General features: G+C 43.3%; 2 protein-coding genes across 3 annotated transcripts; both read left to right on the top strand.

Annotated features, from left to right (window-relative positions):
- Positions 1 to 5980: 5980 nt before the first annotated feature.
- LOC115665927 (probable inactive receptor kinase At5g58300) lies at positions 5981 to 7630 on the top strand. Its single transcript, XM_030587746.2, has 2 exons — positions 5981 to 6761; positions 6925 to 7630. Exons 1-2 carry the CDS (start codon positions 6305 to 6307, stop codon positions 7500 to 7502), a joined length of 1035 nt encoding a protein of 344 aa, XP_030443606.1. The 5' UTR covers positions 5981 to 6304; the 3' UTR covers positions 7503 to 7630.
- Positions 7631 to 16050: 8420 nt separating this feature from the next.
- On the top strand, positions 16051 to 17044 carry LOC115675658 (subtilisin-like protease SBT2.5). Of its 2 annotated transcripts, none has more exons than XM_030598408.2 (3): positions 16051 to 16318; positions 16435 to 16585; positions 16697 to 17044. In XM_030598408.2, the coding sequence occupies exons 1-3, from the start codon at positions 16251 to 16253 to the stop codon at positions 16757 to 16759; spliced, it is 282 nt and encodes a 93-aa protein (XP_030454268.2). In that variant the 5' UTR covers positions 16051 to 16250; the 3' UTR covers positions 16760 to 17044. The 2 variants fall into 2 exon arrangements, with proteins under 2 accessions (XP_030454268.2, XP_030454269.2); XM_030598409.2 differs by having other exon boundaries at positions 16060 to 16318; positions 16438 to 16585.
- Positions 17045 to 24748: the final 7704 nt, after the last annotated feature.

Below are 24748 nucleotides of genomic sequence, written 5' to 3' on the forward strand. Positions count from 1 at the left end.
CATGGGCGTCGTCCTCAGAAATGGTGCAAGAACTTGCGGATCCTCTTGAAGATTCCCTCACCTCCGTGGCGCTCCTCATCCTCGTGATCGTGGTGGATGCGGAAATGGTGGTGACGGTGGAGGTGGTGGAGGTGGTGGTGGTGGTGGTGCTCTCTGTCCTCGTCGTGCTCGCCCTCCTCGGGGCGATGGGGCCTCTTCATCGTGTCCATGTCCTCCTTCCAGCGGCGGTGGTGGTGATGCTCTCTGTCCTCGTCGTCCTCGCGCTCCTCGGGGCGATGGGGCCTCTTCATCATGTCCTTGTCCTCCTTCCAGCGGCGGTGGTGGTGCTCTCTCTCCTCGTCGTCCTCGCGCTCCTCGTGGCGATCGGGCCTCTTCATCATGTCCTTGTCCTCCTTCCACGCCGCGTCGACGTATCCGAACCTCGGCTTCCTGTGGTGGACCCTGATCCACCGGCCGGGCATCTGGCGCTCGATCCCGTGCGATTCGGGATCGGACCCCGGCTCCTCGCCGGACAGGATCATGTCGTTGCCGAACGAGATCTCCCCGCCCTGGAACCTCGGCCGGAACTGCCGGCGACCGTGGCGGCACCCGCGGCCTCCGTGGCGGTACGGGAAGCGGAGAGAAAGCGGCACCGCCCCCTCGCGGAACCCGCCGTGGTCGTACGGGCGGAAGACGACCGTCCTCAGCGGGACGGAGGCGATCTTCTCGGGTTCCGATGACGGCCGATCTTCGGCGACGGCGACGTCGGCCGCGTCCTGAGCGGTGGAGTCGGGGGCGACGGTGGAGGTCTCCGTGTCAATCGGGACCACCGTGTAGGCCTCGGAGCGGGCCTTCTCGCTGGGGAGGAGGATGGTCGCGGTGGGCTCGGCCTCGGAACCGCCGGGCAGATCGCGGCCGGCGACATCGCCGGCGGGGAGATCGGAGGTCGTGAGAGACTCGGAGAAGGCGATGAGGGAGAAGAAGGCGATGAGGGAGAAGAGGAGGAGGAGGGAGAGGGTTAGTTTGGCCATTTTCTCCAGAGAGAGAGAGAGAGAAAGTATCTCCTGGTGAAGTTGGGGGGGTCGAGAGAGAGAGAGAGAGAGAGACAATATAAAGGGGGAGATGCGGGGCAGAACGGGCAGGTGTGAACGGCGGGAGGTAGGGGGTTTGACTCGGGGGAGGGCAAAGCGGGCAGCGGGCAGCGGGCAGGGGTGGAAGACCGACCACGTGATTGGAGAAAGAGAGCGGGTTGCGCGAAGGTGACGGGGAGGGTGTTTCCGGGAATTCCATCACCTGAGGGAGTCGGTTGGGGTTCCCAATATTCAAACTTGCATAATTTTTTATTACTATTTAGGATTAATACGACAAAAACTTTTACCTCAAATAAAAAATCCCGACAAATTTACTGACCATTAATTTTTATTAAATTTTATCGTCATATTGACGAGCTTAATGACACATAACATTTAATGGATGTATCAGTTTATGATTTTTTTTTGTATTAATCCAATTTAACGAAAACTAACTGAGGGTAAATTTATCTTAAATGTAACAGTTTGGAGTTTTTGGTGGTCAAAAAATTAGTTTGAGATAAATTTGTTACGGATATACCAGGTTGGAGTTTTTCGTGATATTAACTTTCGAATTATTAGATTAACGGATATTATATAAATCAAGAATTCGCGTATTTCACTCGCCTGATCTAGCTCCATGGTCAATGGGTAAACATCATGCGCCGCTCGCTGTCTTCTTTACTTTCTTATGCGAAGAAATAATGGGAAATTTTAAAATAGAGCCAGATGAAATGTTTGTTTGGGGGGGGGGGGGGTGAGTTTGAAGTTATTTTCCAAATGACGACACACGTTTTAAGTTAGTTTTTTAAAGGAAAACAAAAAGAAATCTTCTTTTTTTTTTTCGCTTTTTGTAGAATAAGAAAGAAGGCAGGTAATGCCTCATACATAAATTACACAAATGAATCCCGTGGTCTCTTCAAATTTAATTTATTCAAGACGATTCTTGGACTTTGGCTTAATATGATCCTCGAATTTTTAATTTATTCAATATAGTCTTAAACTTTTAATACATTTTTAACTCAATTCCTGAACTATATCAAAAATGTTTAATATCGCGTTGTTTTCTCAATTGATAGAGCAGACAAAAGGGAGAAACTCCATTGGTTTTGAGTTGAGATGCGCTTGTCAAGGAGGCGAGTAGTGGATGGGAGGCTAGCATGGAAATGGTCAAATGAATAGATTGCTGCTGGTGCGGCCGCCGTTGCGTACACGGCGAGCGACGGGCTAGGGGCGTGTGGGAGTTGACCGCGGCGTGCGCCATGACGTGGCCTCCTCTAACTCCGTGTGCTGCGCTGGGCTGGGCTGGGGGGGGGACTATTCGCTCTGACTGACTTTTCGCTCTTTGCAAAATTGGGTTTTTCTCCTTTTTCGGCCAAATCACTTTGCGGTTTGACCAGAGATTAAATCTCTCAATTTGCAATTTCTCTTCTTCCCACCCGATGCTTTATAGCCCCGTGAATTTGCGTCTGCGTGTCCCGGTAGCCAATTTGTACATCCAACGGTTTAGTCAGAGGGACGCGGTGCATCAACGCCTGGATTCACACGGGTGTCCACGGTTCGAGTTCACATGGTACCTGCGCCGATCCGAACATGTTCGACCCCCCGCGTGTGTTCACGATTCAAATCGCGACCCAAATGTTGTAGAACAGAAAACATGATTCGGATCGAGGTGCAAAAGACAGCTGTGAAAGAGGCTTTTTTGGGAGGGCGATTTCTGGGAGGAAGACGGTGTACAGTTTAAAGTGTTTTGGTTCGGTTCGATTTGTGTCGATTTGTGTTTGGGTACCCGAATCGAAACTGTTTATGCACCCTTTTTTTTAATCTATTACCCAAACTGGAAGGAACCTGATCCGGAAATTTCGGTTCGGTCCGGTTCGGATATTTTTTACACCCCTAGAATTACATGAAGATGTCGCTGTTTGCGCGTTCCTTTTGGCTAAACAAATCCTTTAGCTGACCAATTAAGTCTTCAACTTTATTGGGCATACATGGGTATTTAAGAACGCTATTTTGGAAAAAAGAATAATGATTTATGAGTTGCTCCTAACTTGAAGAGAACAGTTTATCTTTTCATCCAAAATAATAAAAACAAAATTCAAGATTTTAATTCGTTTGTTCCTTCCAATTTTTAAACCTTGAATATTAGAAGAAAAGATAAAATAGAGAGAAAACTAAGGGAAACATGAAGACTAAAATTTTTCTTTCTATCGTTCAATCAAGAAGAAAGATAATAATAGCATTGCTTGTCAACCATGCCCTCAATTTTTATTAATGAATAAATCTTAGTTTAAATGTGAGTAAGCTGTAACTAACAAGATCGTGACTCCTACCAAAATCACTGAAAAGCTTAGACAGAAAAACAATTGAGCAAATTTCAAACAACTCAACTTTAACAACTTTAATATCTTCAACATGTTCATAAGTAAGGTTTTTCGACTTTGAAACACAGCTTTACTTAGAATAAAGACATATTTTATCTAATTCGAAAGAACCTCCGCAATGATACAAAAGTCAACCAATGCCTTCTTTGTAGCTTAGCAGTTGGCACAAATGTTAGCATGTGAAGGAGAGAGGTGATGCGATTGGTTTTAGAGAAAGAGGGTGGACACAATGTTAATGTATCAATGTTGATTGAACCAAACTTTGTGGTTTGACCGATAATTTGGCTTGTTAACGTAAAATGGTGCGATTTAAGCCCGTATGGAAATAACACCGTTCAATACAAGATGCTCCAGAAGAGATAGAAACGATAAGCCCACTTAAAAATGGCCTTCCTTATGCTCTAGTCTCGGGGTCTTGAGCATGGCCATTCAGCTGTGAGCCTGTGCTAGATTCGACGGCCGACTCCGACAAGATTTTGATGGGACGGGGTTGGTTGACAGCACACATCGATCCGAACAACTGACATAACAGCTGAATCCGACGGCGGTTGACAGGATATATGCCAAAATCGCAAATGTATATGGGGCCAAACCCGAGGAGGGGTTTCTGCACGGCTCGGGCGTCTTAAGTTCTTCAAACCGCGATTTCAACTGGCGCGCGTTGGCTCTGCAGTCTGGCTGTTTGCCTGCTCGACTTCATTTATGGTTTTCACTTTTCAGACTGTTTGATAACAACCCATGGCTATACACAAATGACAAAAGATATAGTTAGTACTTGACAAGAAACAGAATCTAAAGGCGAAAGCCCTTGAACGGGGGGGAATTGAGGAAAAGATACTGCGTCTGGGCCCTGTGGACCACAGAGGCCTATATCACATCTGAGCCTCTCAAGCCTTGTGAAGCCCTGTTAGGCCCACCAGGACCCCGTTCGTGTGCTCTTCCCGACACCGAATCCGAAGCATTTTAGGATGTGTTTGTTTCACTGAGAACTTCATATAAAGGAAAGAGAAAATACCACCAAAAACCTCAAACTATGTCACTTGTGACAAATTTACCCTGAACTTTTTTTGTGACACAAAAAACCCCAAACTATATCACTTGTGACAAATTTACTTTGAACTTTTTTTTTGTGACACGAAAAACCCCAAACTATGCCACTTATAACACATTTATCCCACAATACTTTGGCCCATGGGCATTTTCGTCTTTTTCCTTTTTTTTTTTTTCTTTTCTTCTCCGGTGAGGGTAGCCCTCGCCTGAGTCGGGCGAAGTCGCCCAACGCCAACGAGGGCTGCCCTCGGCGGAGAAGAAAAGAACAAAAAAGGAAAAAAAAACAGAAAAAGGAAAAAGACGAAAATGCTTATGGGTCAAAGTATTGTGGGGTAAATATGTCATAAGTGGCATAGTTTGGGGTTTTTCGTATCACAAAAAAAAGTTTAGGGTAAATTTGTCACAAATGGCATGATTTGAGATTTTTCATGTCACAAAAAAAAAGTTCAGGGTAAATTTGTCACAAGTGACATAGTTTGGAGTTTTTGGTGGTATTTTCCCTAAAGGAAAATACTTTTCATGGAAATCATTTTCAAGAAAATTAATTAGTTTTCATTTATTTTGTGGTTCATGGAAAGTGATTTTTTTCTTGCTAGAAAAGGAAATCATTTAAGCTTCTTGTTTTCACTACATGGAAAACATTTTCCATAGATTGGTTAATTTTTCGTCATCTGAATACCTGAAAGTCAAGACCCAAAAAAAAATAAAAAGATTAACGGAAAGTCGGAAAGAAATTTTCCAGAAACAGTTTTCCTTCAAATAAATAAATGGGCCCTTGAAGGGGGAATGCGTCTCTTCTCTGAGCATAGTTTTCACTACTTCAAGAGTGATCTGACTGATCCATTTGAAAACATCTCCGATAAAATCCAGGGAAAATCATAAAGGATGATTAAGATTGCATTTTTTAACACAAAGAAGAGATAACTTTCTCTCGAGCAGTGATTGTTAGCTTAAGAGCAGTAGTCGAGCTTCCAAATTATCAGAGTCAAAAAACCTTTCTCAGAATTCATTGGATCTTTTCTCTCTTCAGTTATGCAGTTCTAGAGCACCCTCTGTTTGTTTCTCATTTCTCTTTCCCAATGAAGTTGACAATTATTCAAAATCCTACGGAACTATAAATAACTCGCACCATGCTTAATCCATAGAATCAAAGTGAATATGCAGAGCTAGTGAGGGCATGTTTACAAGACAACATAGTAAACTCTTGGTTTGTACAGTAAAACAGCACCACAGAAACAGACCATTTCGTTTCAATTCTAACCCACAGACAAGTGTAAAACCATACCCTTATCAGCATGAATTTGGTATTGAATTTACTCGAAGCCTAATCGACTCTCTGCCTTGAATCTTCCGCCATCTTTAGATACTCGTGGTCTGGATCTTCCCATGGCTGAAGAGTCCTCCTCGGAGACGGCTCTGATCAGATGAAGACAACAGAAGAGTGGCTGAATCTTGTTCAGTCGTGGGGGGATTATTAAAACAGATAGATAAAGAAACGAAGGGGAACGAGGTTTTCGAAGTAGCCACAGACCAACCAATCAAGTCCGTGGGGAATTTCAATGGATCGCATTTTTGGTGGGTTCTGAAACACAGATACACCCCAACACAAGATCGATCGTGCTGGAACTCGATCGATACTTCCCAAGACCATGAATTCTTTTTCTTTTAAGCAAAAAACAAGACCCATCACTAAACCAATCACAAACCAGCCAAAAACCTCCACAAAAGGACCGCTCTTTTCATCGATCCTCCACCCCCATCTCCTACCTTACACTGATCACTACCAGACAGACCGAGAACAGATTTTCTTTCCCCTGTCAAATGCTGTCGAGGGCCTTCACGAAGCCCAAGAGAAGCCCCAAAAATGGCGACAACATCACCCGGTCGGAGTCCATCCTGCACGAGTACGAGGACTGCATCGTGGGGTTCATGGACGACATCCCTCTGGTGGTGTGCGACGCGATCAAGGGCTACCAGGGGGCACGCAGCGAGCCGACGCTCAGGGAGGTCCTGAGGGCGTCGGTCGGAGTGATGGGGGAGAGCTGCTTGGGGATCACGGAGAAGGTGGTGTTCTTGGGGGGGAAGGTATGCGCGCTCAAGAGGTTCCGGGAGGTAGGAGTAGGAAAGAGGGAGTTCGGAAGGAGGCTGCAGAGGGTGGCGCAGATTAGCGGGAGGTGCGAGCACCTCGTGCCGGTGTTGGCGTACCTGTACACCAAGCGGATCAAGTTCGTGCTCTGCGATTACTACCCTATGGGTAGCCTCCATGACCTCCTATCCGGTGAGCATAAGCAACGTCCTATTCTTGTGTGTTTTAAAGCATTAGATACGACGACGACATCACTTTGCTTTCTTTTCAATATGAATCGTTCTTTCTCGTTGATATTCAGTCAACGCAGAAAATGACCGTCTCCTAATTTTTCTATCTGTGTAAATTTTGAAAGGTGGGAGGGACTGTGGACACACAGCCCTGAACTGGAACCAGAGGCTCAAGATCCTCTTCACTGCCGCACAGGCCATCCTCTTCATCCACTCCCTCTCCCCTCCGAAAGAGAGAAAGATGCACATGAACGTGCATGGCAACATCAAGTCCGCCAACATCATGATCAATGCCGACTTCACCGCCTGCCTCTCCGACTACGGCTTCGCCCAGCTGGCGCGGCTCGTCGACGCCTCCAACATGGGGCAGTACAAGCCGCCGCCCCCCACCACCGTGGCCGAGAGCATCTACTCCGACGAGATGAGCCAGAAGGGGGACATATACAACTTCGGGGTCGTCATGTTCGACATCATCGGCGGGGACAATGCGATGCAGGACTACCGGAAGTGCATACTGCGGAAGAAAGAGGATCAGATCATGGACGGGCGGATGGATTTCTTCGACTTTGGCGCGGAAGGGGACGAGCGGAGCCAGGCCATGCAGCTGTTAGAGATTGCGTTAGAGTGTACAAATGAAGTAGCGGAAGAGAGGCCCCCCATAGAGCAGATACTGAAGACCATTTGCAACATTTCGAGCGTGTAATCTGAATCTAGATTGCACAAAATGGCGGTGCGTTCTCGTGCTATTTTGTGCTCTCCAACTTTTCATGGCACTGGGTTCTACTTATGAGGAGAGTGTGATGTTATGTGATGTGCGGCACTTCACAGAGTGACAGAGTCACGTAACACTTTGAGGACACCTCCATTATATTTTCTCTGATCATGTTGTGATGAGGTCAGGGACGGAGGTGGTGATGTTAAAGCCCTAGATTCTATCCCTTGATGAGCTGTGAGATGTGTTTGTCTTGTTAGTATCTCCCTTAACCTAAAAGATTAGGTTAAAAAGGCAACCAAATCAGAACTAGGATTACTTGGCAACCAACATCTTTTTCAAACAAAAAAGAAAAATCAGCAATGCAATTTTTTTTTATTTGGGTAGGTTTATTTTGTGGATAACCAATGATTTAATGAATATTTTTTTTTTAAAATGACCGCTCATATTCTTAAAAAAATTAGGAAAAGTATAACAAAAAAACCTGAACTATGCTCACTACAAACACCGATATTGTAAATTTTATTGTCAACCCAACAACCCTAGACTATATACCCTTCATCACATTTCCGTCCATGTTTGTCATTAAAAATCGCACGTGGCGGCCGGCGAGGCGTCATTAATATTTTTCGAAGACAAATGGCACCACACTTGCGCCACATTAGAAAAAGATTAATAAAAGAAAAACCAAAAAAGCCAAAAGAAAATCGAACAAGAGGGTATAGAAAGATTGCAGAGTTAAAAATCATAGCACACCTCGGCCATCGCCCTCCACGTCTCGTTGCCGGCTCACCCCTCATTGGCCGAAGGCAACCCCCGGTGACTCTCTCTCTCTCTCTCTCTCTCTCTCTCTCTACTGGAGCTTAAGGACCACGAGCTCCGCCAAGGTGTCGAGCTCAAGCCCAAATCTGGGCAAGCTCCGTCGTACCGCTCGAGCTCGACACATCTATGACTAGCTCCGCTTGCAACTTCGAGGTCAATTGTACTTGATATGAAGAGGAAAAGTGAGGATGATATCTATAGTTTGCCCTTATTTTATATCATTGGGCCAGTACAAACAAATGTTATATCTTGACATGAAATGAAGGGCGAATGGTATCGATTTCTCGACGGACACATAACTTTGATCGCATGAAGTAAGATACAAAAGTCCTGATATAGAATCTGAAAGTTATCGTTGACATAATCACCTCAATCAAATTGATTGAATAGAACAAACGAGTAAATATTCAATGAGTATAGTACATATGCTAAATTGAATATGGACAACTAAATTTGATGAGCCCCACGTGGGAGTTCCGCGAGTTCCACCAGATCCTACATTTCAAATTCAGATTGAGTATTTATTACATGCTCAACCAAATACTTTCTGCGAACCTAGACCTGCACTTGGGACCAGAAACACGTGGCATCAATGAGAACAAACTGTATGGGAGGTCCCCCCGTGCACCGTCAGGCCCCATGATAATATCTCCACCTCACGTGGATTTTGAAAAGGCTCGCATGGCTTGAAATCTGCAAGAGAGGCGGGAGCATGCTAAGTACCGGTTAGATATCTAATGTAATATAAGCATTTACAACTAATCATAATGTCTACGTGATATGCATTTCACCTAATTTTGTACTTTGGATTGCAGAATTCTCACCCATGTTTGATTGAACTAGTTTCCTTAAATATTACAGTCGCGCGTGTATCCCATGCATAAAATATATCCGTACATGTTAAAGCACTGTCATATATTTAAACTGGCTTCCACCGAAAAATTGACGAGGCAAAACCCATTATATATGGATGATGTGAATTGACATGGCCGAGCGAGTAAGATGTATCTAGATTTCACATCCAAGTCCCTATGCATAGAGCGTGGCATATACTTTTACCGTTTTTCTCATTCTATTCTTGGTCTAGTCAAGGATTACATGTGACCCTTCTTCTTTGTGATCACGTAGTCTAAAATTCCGATCAAATTAGGCAATTTTGTGTCTTCATGCCCCATTAGTGATGTAGAGCAGATTGCTTTGTGATTATCTTGAATAATGTGATCGCAGTAATCACTTAGGAAATCTCGCAGTTTTTCGATTTTGGGAAAACAACCATTCAAGCAGTTTCTATATATCATTTAGGCGAGTTTCTATATTACCGGTAAAGCGAGTTTCCTATATTACCATTCGAGCGGTTTCTTTAATTATTCGGTTTCCATTAGTATTAGGAGTCCTATCTCTATATATAAGATGTCCGTCTTGTAATCGAAACACAAGATATTATAGAATAAAAATTTCGAGTTCTTTGGAGTTGTTCCAAATTTACGCAAATTTGGAACAACTCCAAAGAACTCGAAATTTTTATTCTATAATACTTGTGTTTCGATTACAAGACGGCATCTTATATAGAGATAGGACTCCTAATACTAATGGAAACCGAATAATTTAAAGCTGCACGATGGTATATAGGAAGCGCCGCTGTAATATGAAACTGCCTAAATGATAATATAGAAAGCGCTTGAATGGTTGTTTTCCCCAAAATCAAAAAGCTGCCGAGATTCATCGTGATTGGCGATCACATTGTTCAAAATAATCACAGGCTAACTGTTTTACATCATTCCTCCTCTTCGGAAAAACTCGCGCCTCGAGTTAAGATCGAGGATAGAGGGTGTATCGAAGCATGATACTCAAATAAGTACGCCACATTAAATGTAGGGAAATGTTGAGATCACGGGAAGTTCAACTACATAGGCGTTATCGTTGATCTTCTTTAGGATGCGACAAGGACCAATCTTCTTGTGCTTGTTTATTAAAGGACCTACGGGAAAACGCTCCTTTCGTAGGAAAACCATTACCTCATCGCCTACCTCAAAAATTTTCGAACGTCGCTAGTTTGGCGGCATCCTCCTTATACTTTGAATTAGAAGTAGCCAATTGACTAGCCACACGGCTTGGACTTCATTAATTCGGTCGCCAAATTCTCGGCGCGACACTATAGCCCGGAATCTTGGGCAAGGGAACCAAATCCAGAGTATCTTTGTGGTGTACGCCCATAAACGACGAAAGGGAGATGTCCAGTAGAGCGGTTAACCGAGTTGTTGAAAGCGAACTCGGCGGGGCAAGATACGGTCCCCTTTGCTTAGGCATATCATCATGAGAGAGCGGCGAATGATATCCGCCATAGTACGATTCACAACTTCCGTCGACCATCCGTTTGGGAATGGAAAGAACTACTATCTTGTAAATCAGTCCCAAACAAACGCCATAAAGTACGCCAAAAATGGCTCGAAATGTCGTGTCACGATCGGAAGTGATTGTCTTGCACACCATGGAGACGGACTACTTCACGAAAGAATAAACTTGCCACATGCGAAGCATCCAAGTTTTCTTACAAGGGATGAAGTGCGCCAACTTTGAAAATCGAGTCAATCACCACAAAGCAGAATCTAAACCCCGTTGAGTGCGAGGAAGTCCCAACACAAAGTCCATCGATATGTCTACCCAAGGACCCGAAGCAATAGGCAATGGGGTATAAAGACAGTGTTCGAGAGTGGGCCTTAGCGATCCGGCAAATATAGCATTTTCGACAAATCGCCCACGTCTCGCTTCAGTTGAGGCCAATAGTACCGCTCCTCCACCAAGGCTATAGTTTTATCTCGCCTAAATGTCCGCCGAGAGTACTACCATGAAGCTCTCGAATGAGTTGTTCACGTAAGGAACCACGTGGAATGCATAATCTATTGCCAAAGAACAAGAAATTTTCATGAATTATCATATCGCCATGACAACTTATTTCGAACACTTCTCTCATATCTCACCAAAATCATCATGCTCGGGATAAAGAGAACATAGGTGATCAAAACCGACAACATCGGTGCGCATGGTCACGAGTGTCTGACACGTCGACTCGGCGCATTTGCCACTTTATTTAAATGGCACTGCTTTGTGATGAAGAACAAAATTAAATTGTTCCGAAAAGAAACCCATCGTGCATGCATTCGATTTAAGTGCTTCGACTCTTGATATATTTAAGAGCACGATGATCGGTATTAAGAACAAATTCCGTGATAAAGATAGACTGCAATGCTTTATAGCTCGCACGACAAAGATAATATTCCCTGCTCATACGTCGACCAACGCATGGCGAATTTCATTAAGTTTTTCACTAAAAGAAGGCTATAGGCTTACCTTCTTGGGAAAGGACAGCGCCAATCCCGAGCCGCGGAAGCATCACAATCCAGCTCGAACACTTTCTCAAAATCGGGGAGCATCAATACGGCGCCGTGGAGAGCTTTTCTTTTATAAGAGCAAAGCGGCCGAAGCTTCATCTCCCCAATAGAATTTGCCCTTCTTTAAACGGTCGGTGATCGGGGTCATAATAGTCGAAATCTCGAATGAAACGCCTATAGAATGTTGCAAGGCCATGGAAACTTGAGCCTCGCCAACATTCTTGGGAAGCTGCCAATTGCGAATCACGCCCACCTTATTTGCATCAACGTGAAGTCCATCCGCGCCAACAACAAAACCCAAAAACAAGAAGCGTTACGTCATGCGCACTTTTTCGATTAATGAATAATTTATTTTGCTACAAGGTTAATAGGACATCTCTCAAGTGTTCCATGTGTTGACGCCCATCGGACTATATATGAGTATATCATCAAAGAAAACTACCACAAACTTGCCAATAAAAGGTTTGAGAACACGAGTCATCAAACGCATGAAAGTACTAGGTGCGTTAGTGAGTCCAAACGGCATGACAAGCCATTCGTACAATCCCGCACTTGTCTTGAAGGCCGTTTTCCATTCGTCGCCGGGCGGATGCGAACTTGGTGGTGTCCACTTGAAGGTCGATCTTCGTAAAAATCCGTGATCCGGCAAGTCTCATCCCAAGATATCATCAAGTCGTGGAATCGGAAACCTATACTTGACGATAATCCGGTTAATGGCACATTGTCTACACATACGCATGGTGCCGTCTTTCTTTGATGTGAGAAGCGCAGGAAGCGTACATGGACTTTTGCTTTCACGCAAGAAGCCCTTCGAAGGAGCTCTCCCACCTGCTCTGTAAAATCGATTCTCCTTCGGATTCATCCGATAATGCGGCAAATTAGGAAGACTAGCACCTAGAAGAAAATCAATCTCATCTTGGATATTCCTAAAAGGAGGTAATCCGTCGGGTAAATCCTCATGCATAACATTTGAATACCTTTAATAAGGGCTTAAGAATGTCGGAACACGAACCACAACTTGTTGGTCGCTCTTGTCCACAATCATATACATCCCTTCACGCTTTCGGATATTCATCATAACCCTGCATTTTGCTTTTTCACAATCGAGGGAATTACTTTTTGGTCTCAAAGTAATTTTAGTCCTTTTCCACACAAAAGAATACGTATTCTCCCTAGCTCGGTGTGTAGCATCAACATCATATTGCCATGGCCGACCCAAGTAAAACATGACACGCATCCATCTCCACAACATCACGGACAATAGTATCTTGATATGATTTCCGATCGAAATAGATAAACGGCATAATTGGTTTACCTTAAGTTCTGCTCCCTTGCGTATCCACCCGATTGTGTAGGGCGCGGGATGTGGCTCCGTCTTTAGTTGCAAGTGATCCACCAAGGCCTTTGACACTATGTTATCGCAACTTCCGCTTGTCGATAATGATATCGCATACTTTGCCATTGACAAGACAGTGAGCGCGAAAAAGCGATTCCGCATGGGTATCTTACTGTCGCGGAGCAAGCAATAGACGACGCACAACACAATTAACTTGCTCGTCCACTTCATCTTCCACTCCCACTTCTTCTTCCTTTTCCCAATCTTCCTCATACACATCTTCGTCATGTTCAACGATATTGGCCATTCTACGACGAGGACAATCGGCGGAACGATGGCCCAACTCGTTACACTTGTAGCACTTTGATCGGTTGGGGCTTGGCATATGGATTCGGGTATTCGATTGGGAGTGCGATTGCTTGCTTTTGCTTCCTTAGGCGTCCCACTAGTACCCCCTGGAACTCGGCTCGAATCGGTGTTTGTTGACTAGAAGAACTTGCAACATCAGGCTGTCTTCCTTTCCCGAATGACCCACGACCCGAATAATTGCTACCACGAGTACTAGGGCTAGTCCTCTCTAATTGCACCTCAATTTTTCGCGCCATATCCTGGGCGTCTTCGACAGAGAATAGTCGATGCAAAGAAACCCGATCCTGGATATTAAGTCATAAACCATTAATGTACCTAGCAGTTTGTTGTGCCTCGGACTCATCGAGGTTATTGCGAGCGAAGAGTCGAAGGAACTCTTCCGTATAAGCTTGGACCGATCTATTTGATTGTCGGCATTGCGGAATTCTTGAAATAGCGATTGCTCATAGTCCGTTGGGAGGAACCTCTTCTTCAACTTCTGTTTCATCTGACCCCATGATCAAATAGGAGCCTTGTCTTGTCGACGTCGCGTCAATTGCGTCTATTCCCACCAAGTGAAGCGCCACCCTTCAACTTGTACGCCACAAGTTTCACTTGGCGATCCTCGTCAATATCCATAGCGTCGAAGAATTTTCGACCTCCCAAAGCCAATCAAGGAAATCTTCAATATCCAAATTCCCATTAAAAGTAGGGAAATCTACCTTTAGTTGATACTGCTCAGGATCTCGTCGATATCCTCCCTGACGTCGATTCCCATGAACATGCTCCTCCTGGAATCCCCTATATCGGTGACCACCACAAATCTGCATCTCCTGGAAATCATCGTCTTCGTCTTCCGTATCCTCGACATAGTCTTGACGCCTTTGTCGAGGAATTCCTCCACGCCCATAGCATCTTCGGGATCACGAACGACAGGAATTCGCTCGGCTGGAAGATTGCCAGGCGCATGGTTTGTGGACAAACGCTGGATGGCATCAAGGATATCTTGAAACCTCCGATCGGTTTGATCCATGAACCGATTGAACTCGGCCGCGTAATAGGCTCGTTCTCACGGCCCTCGGCGGGAGATTGACATTCACGTTATTCACCATCGTCACGGGAGAAACCCGCTCCGATACCAAATGACGCGAGAGAAGCGTAAATTTAGAATAACTCCAAAGAACTCGAAATTTTTATTCTACAATATTTGTGTTTCGATTACAAGATGGACATCTTATATATAGAGATAGGACTCCTAATACTAATGGAAACCGAATAATTAAAGAAAGCCTGAATGGTAATATAGGAAGCTACTTCTTGTAATATAGGAAGCTCGCCTAAATGATAATATAGAAGCGCTTGAATGGTTGTTTTCCCCAAAATCGAAAAAGCAGAGAATTTCGGTGATTACGGCGATCACATTGTTCAAGATAATCACAGGCTAACTGTTCTACATCAATTAGACAATTCTCAATTCAGAACGCTAGATGATTATTAATAATACCGCCTTGATGCGCAACTTTGATTCTTATGATCGTGCCGATTCGCGAAAGCTTTGCTCATCAAGTTATAAAATCGTTCAACATGTATTTGGTCATCGAGAAATTCAAGCAAAGCCTCTGAATTTCTATTTTTCTTTTGTCGAGATATTAACTTAGGAAGCAACCATCAGTTGACTTTGTCAAAAAGCATGTGATCGATCTATTCACATTGCTTTATTTAGGGGTTAATTTGATCATAGATCCAGTAATGTCGTGGGCACATTGATTCTACGTACTCACGTGATAGGAATATCAAGACTTTGACTTTGACTCCCCTTAATAATTCTCTATTCACACGATCGGGGAAGGACTCATGTGGATTAAAAAATGGAATTAATTCCGCCGATTGGTTGTTCGATCTGGATCGGGCGACACGTTGCGGTCCGCGATTGGCTGGTCGTCGGAACGAACGCGTGGGGGACGACTTGTCCGGACCCCAGGCACGTGCAGTCCCTTTAAAACTTCTTTCTTTTGTTGAACTATTTATAAATGTTGACTTTTCCGAACATAAGCGTGCGGGTTAGCATACTTTAACGTGCTGTTACCGAGGCAAGGTTCGTTTTTTTTTAAGCATCTTTCCCTTATCCAATATTTTCAGGTATTTTATTTTAAGCTTTACACAAGAAAAAAAAGAAGAAGATTTAGAGGCTAATTTTTGGATGCTTGACACTATGTCTCATCTTTGATTTAAAAGATTACTTACAGAGATATACCATGCATCCAGCACAACCTGTTTGATATCCTCCTCACAGACCACTATGTACGAGAAGTAGAAATTTTTTCGATTTTACAGAGATAAATTCCTTACCAAAAAAAAATGTTAGAGATTCAAAAATAAAAAAAAATAAAAAAAAAAAATGTTAGAGATTTGATGTACATTTTCTTATTCATTTTATTCTTTTAAATGATAAAAGTGCGAGGACAACAAATCAAACCAATGCTTATGGGTCAAACGTAACTCACGTGGCAAGAGTATGTCGTGTGTTTATAAGGATAAAGCGAAGTGTCACGTGACGATCACACGAGTGAACAGTCTCTCAGGGTCTGACTTTAAGTATATGTAATAGGCTAGAATAATTCAACCTAAAGCATGGAGTGATGAATCGATGATGAGAAGCGGGTGCTTCCAAAGTGAGAACGTGACGAGTCTTCGCTGGGCTCCAAAAAGTCAACCTGTCTCCTGAGTATAAAGTAGCTCCTTAGGCCGGTGAAAACTTGAAGCTACTCCATTTTCCCCACCATTTTCAAGAAGCAAAGCGCAGCCAGAGATCAGAGAGATCGATCCGAGGGAAAAAAAAAAACAATGGAAAGCGAAATGTACTTCGTCTTCATGAACTACGATCCCGAGTACGAGCGCCTTCGCGCCGACAGGTCGCCGCACTCAACTCATAACTCTTATTGCAAATGTGATTCTATTTTTCTTGTTCTTGCGGTAACGCGTGTTCTCATTTTGACATATGGTGTGTGTATGTGGTCATTAATGACAGCAGAAGCAAGCGAGGAGCGTATGAGCTGGATTCGTATCTGAGCACCAAGCACGACGGGTTACTGGCGGCCACTCTCGAGCCGGGGACTTACAAGAAGACCTTCTCCCTTGTCATCGTCGATGGGTTCGCCGTGGAGATCTCCGAGGACCAGGTAGCGAGCGAACCCTCTCCCGCCCCTCTTCTCTCTTTAGGTTCGAACTTTTGAAAGACAAAATCCGCAGTGATGGAGGCAACTTATGCGTTTCACGTTCTGTGTGAACAGGCAAATGCGCTTAGATCTGCGAAGGGAGTGAGGGTGGTGGAGAAGAATCAAGAGCTTGCTTGAGGCTCAGGATCTCTTTCTCTGTGTGGGCGGGTGTGTGTGCGTGTGTTATGATGTGTTGTTGTTAATTGTCGAAGGATGAAGAAGGAAGGGAGTTAAGGACTGGACGACGACGTACTTGGACACAGGTCGGTCTGGGGACTGTGTGAATGCGTGCTGGTTACGAGTTCATCAATTCTTGAAGGGGTATATGTATATGCTTCGTTGGTGAAATCAAGGCACTTTACCATTGTACTTGTATCGTTTGTCTCTTGGACTCTCTCAGTGCCATTGAAATGTTGCCTCGCACGCTCTCTCTTCCTATTCTCTTCCTCTTCTCTCTCTCTATATCTCTCAAATTTGCATTCGCTTACAATCCAAGAAACGCAAACACCGTCCATGCCAAAATGACATTAGGGCTTTGTTGAGTAGAGAACCCATTCGTGCGTGTTATGCTCGACCCCATGAAAGTGTGCATTTGAGAAAATGATATGCCTAAAGAAAAGGCTGTAATTGTATATCAAATGGTTACCGGATAAAAACTCCACGTGACCATCATGTCCGGATCTATCGATAGCTTATTGCGTCATACCTTGTCCTTGGAATGAGCACGAGGGCCATGAGAATTTGAAATCAGACAATGAAATGTTTATCAACAGAAAAACTTTGAAATCAACTTGAGACATTTCAGTGCCGTGAGACTTTACACGTCCTGCCAACAGCAACAACTGACAATGGGGTGTTGTTAATTCAACGATTGCGCGTGCCTTTTGATCGAACGTTCGACATCTAATTTCCTCTCCGTCAGGCGATCGAAATATCGCCCACCTCGCGGCCACAAGATAAATGGTACATGGAGTGAGGATAGATAGATAAGGGCATGAGCTTCAATTTGGGTACGGGGCTGATTTGACGCGTGAGATGAGCGTCGCCAGTGGCCTCATTATCTAGTTAAGGTTAAAAAGGGGCAGGCCCGGACATGCCCTGAAATCGGTTCATTTTTCAACAAGAGTTCGAAAACGATTCCAAAAAGAAAGCCTGACAATTTGTGGGTCACTTCACATGCATGCGAAACGCCAACGTTAAATCCATGTGCCAATGTTTCGTGCGTCGTTCGCCTCGGACCCCCACCAGCCCCAGCCCTCCTCAGTCGCAGTCGCTGAACTCGTTTTTCTCCCCCCTCCCCAAAAGCATCCACCGGCGGAGCCGCTGAGGAGCAGAGCTGGGGACCTCCCATCCCTGTCATCTCTCCTTTTGATTCTATCAGGCGGAGACAGGACGTGTAATTAGAACAAATGTCGAATTTGACGTGAATGGATTCCTGTGGTTAACGAGTAGGACGCGACCAAATCGTGTCTTGTGCGGGTGGGTTGGTCCATTTAACAAAGTTTCGACGCGAATAGACATATTTGAGTTGACATCAGAACGTGTCCCATTATTTTGACACGACATGATGAGATATTTTTTCAAAGACATTTGATAGAAATATTTAAGGTCCTTTTTAAGTTTATAGAACGTAGCTCCCTTTTCCCCATAAAAATAAAAAAATAGAGGGTATCTACCCAAACATAAAGGAATTAAAAAAAATAAAAATATATGAAGGAATTCAAAGTTGTGACCTTGGATTATAGAGAAAAAGGAAATTGTATAGTCTAGATGTTATGTGAAGTGCAATTATTCAGATTGTCTTGAAACATGTCAAATCGTGCTAATACTAGTAATTATGTATAATGTATAATGTATAATCGTGTGTTACGTGTTTATCATGTCAATGGTAACATTCATATGTAAATCGGGAAAATTATCCTATTGCACTTTTGCCAATTCAGTTCTAAACATTTTAAGTTTGCCAATTGAGTCATAAACATTTACACTTCTCACCAATTAAGTCCTAAACCTTTATACTTCTTGCCAATTGAGTCCATCTGACCAATTTTGGCCGGAAATCACTAACGTAGATGCCGGCCGGCCACGTGGCGCTGATGTGGATATTTTAAAAATAATATTTTAATAATTTTCTTAATTTTTTTATGGTTTTTTTTTCTTTTTTTCCTTTTCTCTGATTTTTTTTTGAAGGTTTTAGAGTTGGCCGGTGAGGGTGGCTGGCCGACCTCGCCGGCCAAAGCGAGGGCGTGTGGCTCTCGCCGGATCTGGGCGAGGGCTCGCACGCCCTCGCCGGATTTGGCTAGGCGAGGGCTCGGCGGTCCTCGCCTGCCCTAGGCGAGGGCTTGAGGCCGCCAAGCACCTCGCCTAGGGCCAGTGAGGGCCGCGACGCCCTCGCCAGGTTGGCGAGGGTTGGCCGGCCACCCTCACCGGCCAACTCTAAAACCTAAAAAAAAAAAAAAATTGAGAAAAGGAAAAAAAAGAGAAAAAAGCAATGAAAAATTTAGAAAATTATTAAAATATTATTTAAAAATATCCACGTCAGCATCACATGGCCCACCGGCATCTACGTCAGCGATTTCTGGCCAAAATTGGCTAGATAAACTCAATTGGCGAGAAGTATAAATGTTTATGACTCAATTGGTAAACTTGAAAGGTTTAGGACTCAATTGGCAAAAGTGTAATAGGTTTAGGACTTTTTGGACAATTTTTCCTATGTCATGGGTGGATGTTTGTCTTTTGTTGATATTTGGCGGGTGACGTAATTATAAATTGTTGTTGGAGATAATTTGGGATTTCTCTAAGATAATTTCCTATATTATAGATATTTTGATAATTCGGTTGATTTTCTGTATCTTTTAAGATTGTGTGTTTATCTCACTTTGATTGTATATATCTTGATTGATATGTTATCTTAGATTTTTTTTTGGTCGAAATATGTTATCATAGATTGTCATTTAATAAAGCCTATAAATAGGCTAATGTATATTTTTTCAACATGTGCAGAAATATACAGAAATTTCCCAATTCTTTCTTCCGCTTTATCATTTTCAACTCAGTACCATAGCCTTTCCCAGTTCCAAGTGAAGAACCACCCAGGAATTGGACCGACTGGATTGAATTTGGAACTAGTTTCATAAAGTTTAAAATCCTTAGTTTTTCTATCTTTCATTTTCTCTATTATCTTCAACCTCACTTAGACACTTTACGACTCTCTCTCTCTCTCTCTCTCTCTCTCTCTCTCTCTCTCTCATGACTCACCCTCCTCTGCCCTGGCTCGTTCGAGCCTTGCAACACTTGCCCGTTCCCAAGTGAGCAACTTGTTCTGGACTTGCCTTTGCTCACTCACCCTTGTTCATCTTTTACTTTGAACTATTTTATTACTCATATTATTTCATTGTAAATAATAAGACAAATAAAAAGGAACATACGCGCGAAAAATAGATTTTCGGGTAGACCTTAGAACTAGATCGAAAAAACATGGTAGAAACCTACACATCTTGAAACCGATCACCCCTACATTATGTGCACCCAATGCACACCCAAATAAATTCATTCCGCTGCACAACATTATTCGTTTCGTGTGCAAAGTATCATATAAGGAAGCACTTAATCGAATCCATTCCATGTTTCTACACTAACCACACCACTTGCAACGCCCAATCGAGCCTTTTTCAGGGAAGTGGCTTTTCTTTTGGTGCTATCCGCAACACTCAGTAATAGGCTGCTTAATGCAACGCTCAATTACTATTCGCAAGACAGCGCCGCTTGCTGTTTCTCGACTTTTTCGCAAATCATTTCGAGAAGCCAACGCCGACGCCACCATCAAACTTGCTGCCCTCAGACGAGCGATGCATCATTGTCGGAAGCCAAGGGACTTGTGAACTTAAATGCCACACCCCTTCTATCACTCCCTTTTCCTTTTCTGCCAAACTATAGTGACTGAAGGTTGACAAAAGGAAGAGATCAGAATCCGCACGAACAAGACACCTTCATCTCCACTCTCCTCAAGGATTTCAGTCAACGTATTGCATCCCACGGACGACCGTGTGAGCGATGCATCATTGTCGGAAGCCCTTGAGGAAGAGTGAGGTGAAGACACGCCTCGGTTCTCATGCACGAACGATTCGACGATACATAATCCAAGGAGCCGCAAATCCTATTAAAACTAAAATTAGCAAGGGCACGGTTTGTTCGCACTCCCCCAAGTTCTTCTAGCCATTTTGAACACACCCCACTTCAAGTGTTGATCAATAGGCCAGAAGCCCTTGAGGGAGAGTGAGCAACCAATGCCTCGTCAAAATTCACTGCTCATGACTCATGAGCCCCTCTTCCCGCTAATGCTTGTCTTGTCTCATGCTTGCTCTCAAGCCTCCTTTCTTTATATAGGCCTTCCCAAGAGGCGAAAAGTTTGAGTACCTATAAAGAGTATGCACCATTTGGTAGGGGACCCCCTAGAAACGATCTTAGAGAAAAGATTGGTTCTTGATTTGCTCTATCGTTTGTGATTCTTGTGTGATCTTGTCCCACTACCGAAGTTGCACAAGATCTCCAAAGTAGTTAAAACTTATCATATATGTGTCGCAAAGTCCGTCTCGACTCGTTGATTTTGTCTTGCCTTTGAAAGTTGGCCTTTCACGCACAAATTCGATCTAGACAGTATGATAAAGAGATCATAAGTTGATTCCTCTCCTATCTCTTAGTTGGTTTGGAAACTCAGAATGCTGATGCTCCCTCTCTTACATATATATATTCATCATGTTATCATGCTTCTTCCTATCGATGGGCCACTAGTGGTTCATATTCACGTTGCACATTGTTGGAATATAACGCGAAAGTAACAGGATCTTGCAAATTAAGTTAATGTGAAAATACCAGAGAAATAAATGAAGAACGATAAAGGACACCAGAGATTTACGTGATTCGGTCCGAATATCGGTACTTGCATCCACGAGAAGAGCCAGTAATAAATAATCCACTAGAATCGGAGAATTAGAGTTACAATTCGTTCCTATGTTCGAGTATTTCCCCTATCTAAATTTAAGTCTAAATCCAAAATATTTATAAATAAATAATTCAATTGGACGAAATAAACTCACTACATAAATCACTACATGTTCAAGCCCAACATAGCAAAACGCTCACGCACTGCTCGTAACAAAAACGTGCCTCGCGACGTTCTTTTCCTTTCTTCTTCGCGCGGCTCGTCTTCAGCACTGCGTGCGCGACTTCGTGCGGCTCTCGGATTGCGCGGCTATCCAATGAATAAAACCTTTTACTGTTCGGCAACACACACACACACACACACATATATATATATGGCAGAGTCCTCTTTTCGTACGCCACTTTTTACAGCTTCTGCAGTAGATAGAAACAAAGGCAAGTAACCTTGCTTGTTTCTTTCTTGGACAATGTCCTTTCTGCCCCTCTAAAAGAAATAGATATAATAAAACAAAGTGTGCGCCTATTTGTGCTCAGCCAATAACCGTGAGCGGAATGCTCATAAACGAATCAAGAGCCTGAAGAAGGAAATCCAGCAACTTACAAACCATTCAAGTGGAGGACAGGACCGACAAAGAGTTCAATCGCTAAAGGAAGAAATCGAAAAATTGTGGAGGCAGGAAGAAATGTACTGGGGATTAAGATCGAGAATAAATTGGTTAAAGTAGGGAGACAAAAATACGAAGTATTTTTATGCTACCACCATACAAAGACGGCAGAGGAACAGAATTACAATGTTGAAATCTGAAAATGAGGAATGGATACGAGATGTTGATCAATTAAAGCAATCAACGGAGAATTTCTTTCAGAACCTTTATACTTCGGAGGGCCCCCGCAGTTTTCAACTAGTGTTAGAAAATTGTCACAGCTTGGTTGGAGAAGAAATAAACTGTTGTCTAACAACTGAAGTGACACTAGAGGAAGTAAAGGCAGCAGTTTTCCAGTTGGGATCCACTAAGGCACCAGGGCCGGATGGACTAAATGGGCAATTCTATCAACACTTTTGGGAAGAGGTTCAGCAGGATGTATTCAAGGAGGTGCAGAATTTCTTTACGTCTGGAATGTTAAATCCAAATTTAAACAAGACTCATATCTCCCTTATTCCCAAAGTACCTAACCCGGAGAGATTGGAACAGTATCGCCCTATAAGTTTGTGCAATTTTATTTATAAAATCATCTAAAAAGTCTTGGCTAACAGACTAAAGCTAGCCTTGGCTTCCAGATTTGATATGTGAAGAGCAAAGTGCTTTTGTTAGTGGATGACAAATTCAAGACAATATCCTAATTGTCCAAGAGGTGCTTCATCAGATAAGGGTGAGAAAGAGAAAGAGAAAGTTCCAGGCGGTGCTGAAACTAGATATGAAAAAAGCGTACGATCGAATAGAGTGGGATTTCCTGGAAGCTTGCTTGCTGAAATTTGGTTTTTGCACAAAATGGGTAAACTGGATAATGCAATGTGTTTCCACGGTGACTTTCAGTGTTAAATTAAATGGAGAGCCATTGCCCTACTTTCAACCTTCGAGGGGTATCCGACAAGGTGATCCGTTATCCCCCTATCTATTTATATTGGTTGCCAATGTACTGTCTCTGCTGATGAAAAAAGCTATGGGGGATGAAAGCATCAAAAGAATTTGTTTCAATAATTATTGCCCCACTTTATCCCACTTGTTATTCGCTGATGACTCAATATTCTTTCTAGATGGGACAATCACTGAATGCCAAAATATTGCTTCAGTTCTGAACCAATACTGCTTTGTTTCAGGCCAAGCAGTCAATTTAAACAAGTCGGGAATCTTTTTCAGTAAGGAGTGCCCACAGAATTTGAGAAGAAATATAGCAGAACAACTGAGGGTCCCGGAGATAGAAAAAATGGGCAAATATTTAGGCATTCGATCTGATTGGGGGGAATCGAAAAAACAGATGTTTGCTTGGATTACCGCGAGAGTAAACAAGAAGCTTGAAGGTTGGAAGGAAAATTTGATATTGAAAACGGGAAAGGAAGTCCTCATTAAATTAGTAGTACAAGCATTACCTCAGTATGCGATGTCGATTTTCAAAATTCCAGTCTCCATTTGCCGAGCTATCGAGAAAAAGATAGCTGCGTTTTGGTGGAAAAACAACATAAAGCAAACGGATTTGCATTGGAAAAGGTGGGAAACCTTGAAGTATAGAAAGGATGCCGGAGGCCTTGGGTTTCGAGATCTATTGACTTTTAACAAAGCTATGTTGGGAAAACAAGCGTGGAGGATATCGCAAGATCCTTCGTCTTTGTGGAGTTGTTTTCTAAAAGGAATATATTTCCGAAGAGAGAATTTCTGGTGTGCTAGGAAAGGAAGTAGACCTTCTTGGGGATGGCAAAACCTTGTTATTGGAAGAGATGCCATACAACCATCAATCAGATGGGTAGTTGGTAATGGGGAAAAGATTAATATTGGAGAAAATAGATGGCTTAAACGGGGTTTGATTGGGGGACCCTCGAACATAAACGAACCTAGAATGGTGTCAGATCTAATTATAAAAGAAGAGGAATGCTGGAATGAGCAACTAGTACTGGAACTTTTTGATCCGGATACCAGCAATGAAATCTTAGCTATTGCCTTGGGTAGCCAGGAAATGGAAGATAGAATGGCGTGGACACCTTCAAAATTAGGAAGTTTTACAGTAAAGAGTGCATATAACAGTAGTATAGAGGAAACAACCAACCAAGCTTTAGAAAATGCATCTTCCTCTTATCAAATCCCCAAATCACTGTGGATGAAGATATGGCAATCCCACACGTACCCCAAAATAAAAAATTTTCTATGGAGCGCTTGCCAAAATGCCCTTGCTACCAAGGATAACCTTTTCAGAAGGAAAATCTTACCTCACCCCCTCTGTAGCCTCTGCAATCAAAGCCCTAAAACGATAGAACACGCTCTCTTTCTTTGTCCATGGACGAGGAAAATCTGGAAAAATACAGCTTTGAACATTAATGTCTCCGCTCAAGGTTTGACGCGATTCGAAGTGTGGTTAGCTGAATTTAAACATACCTCGGTTACTTTTGAGCTTCTAACGTTTGTTCTTTGGCAAATTTGGAAAACTCGAAACCACTTTGTTTTTCGAGCGCAAAAGCCAAACCCAGAGGAAGTA

This window comes from Syzygium oleosum, unplaced genomic scaffold (assembly GCF_021117445.2).
Source record: "Syzygium oleosum isolate NSW1041296 unplaced genomic scaffold, Sole_v2.1 Sole_v2.15, whole genome shotgun sequence".
Taxonomy (NCBI): domain Eukaryota; kingdom Viridiplantae; phylum Streptophyta; class Magnoliopsida; order Myrtales; family Myrtaceae; genus Syzygium; species Syzygium oleosum.

Excerpts from the sequence above, each read along its gene's own strand:
- LOC115675658 (XM_030598408.2), top strand. The coding sequence starts at position 16,251 with ATGGAAAGCGAAATGTACTTCGTCTTCATGAACTACGATCCCGAGTAC. Across the intron at positions 16,319-16,434 it reads GAGCGCCTTCGCGCCGACAG|CAGAAGCAAGCGAGGAGCGT; the intron begins GTCGCCGCACTC and ends CATTAATGACAG. Across the intron at positions 16,586-16,696 it reads TGGAGATCTCCGAGGACCAG|GCAAATGCGCTTAGATCTGC; the intron begins GTAGCGAGCGAA and ends CTGTGTGAACAG.
- LOC115665927 (XM_030587746.2), top strand. The coding sequence starts at position 6,305 with ATGCTGTCGAGGGCCTTCACGAAGCCCAAGAGAAGCCCCAAAAATGGC. Across the intron at positions 6,762-6,924 it reads CCTCCATGACCTCCTATCCG|GTGGGAGGGACTGTGGACAC; the intron begins GTGAGCATAAGC and ends AAATTTTGAAAG.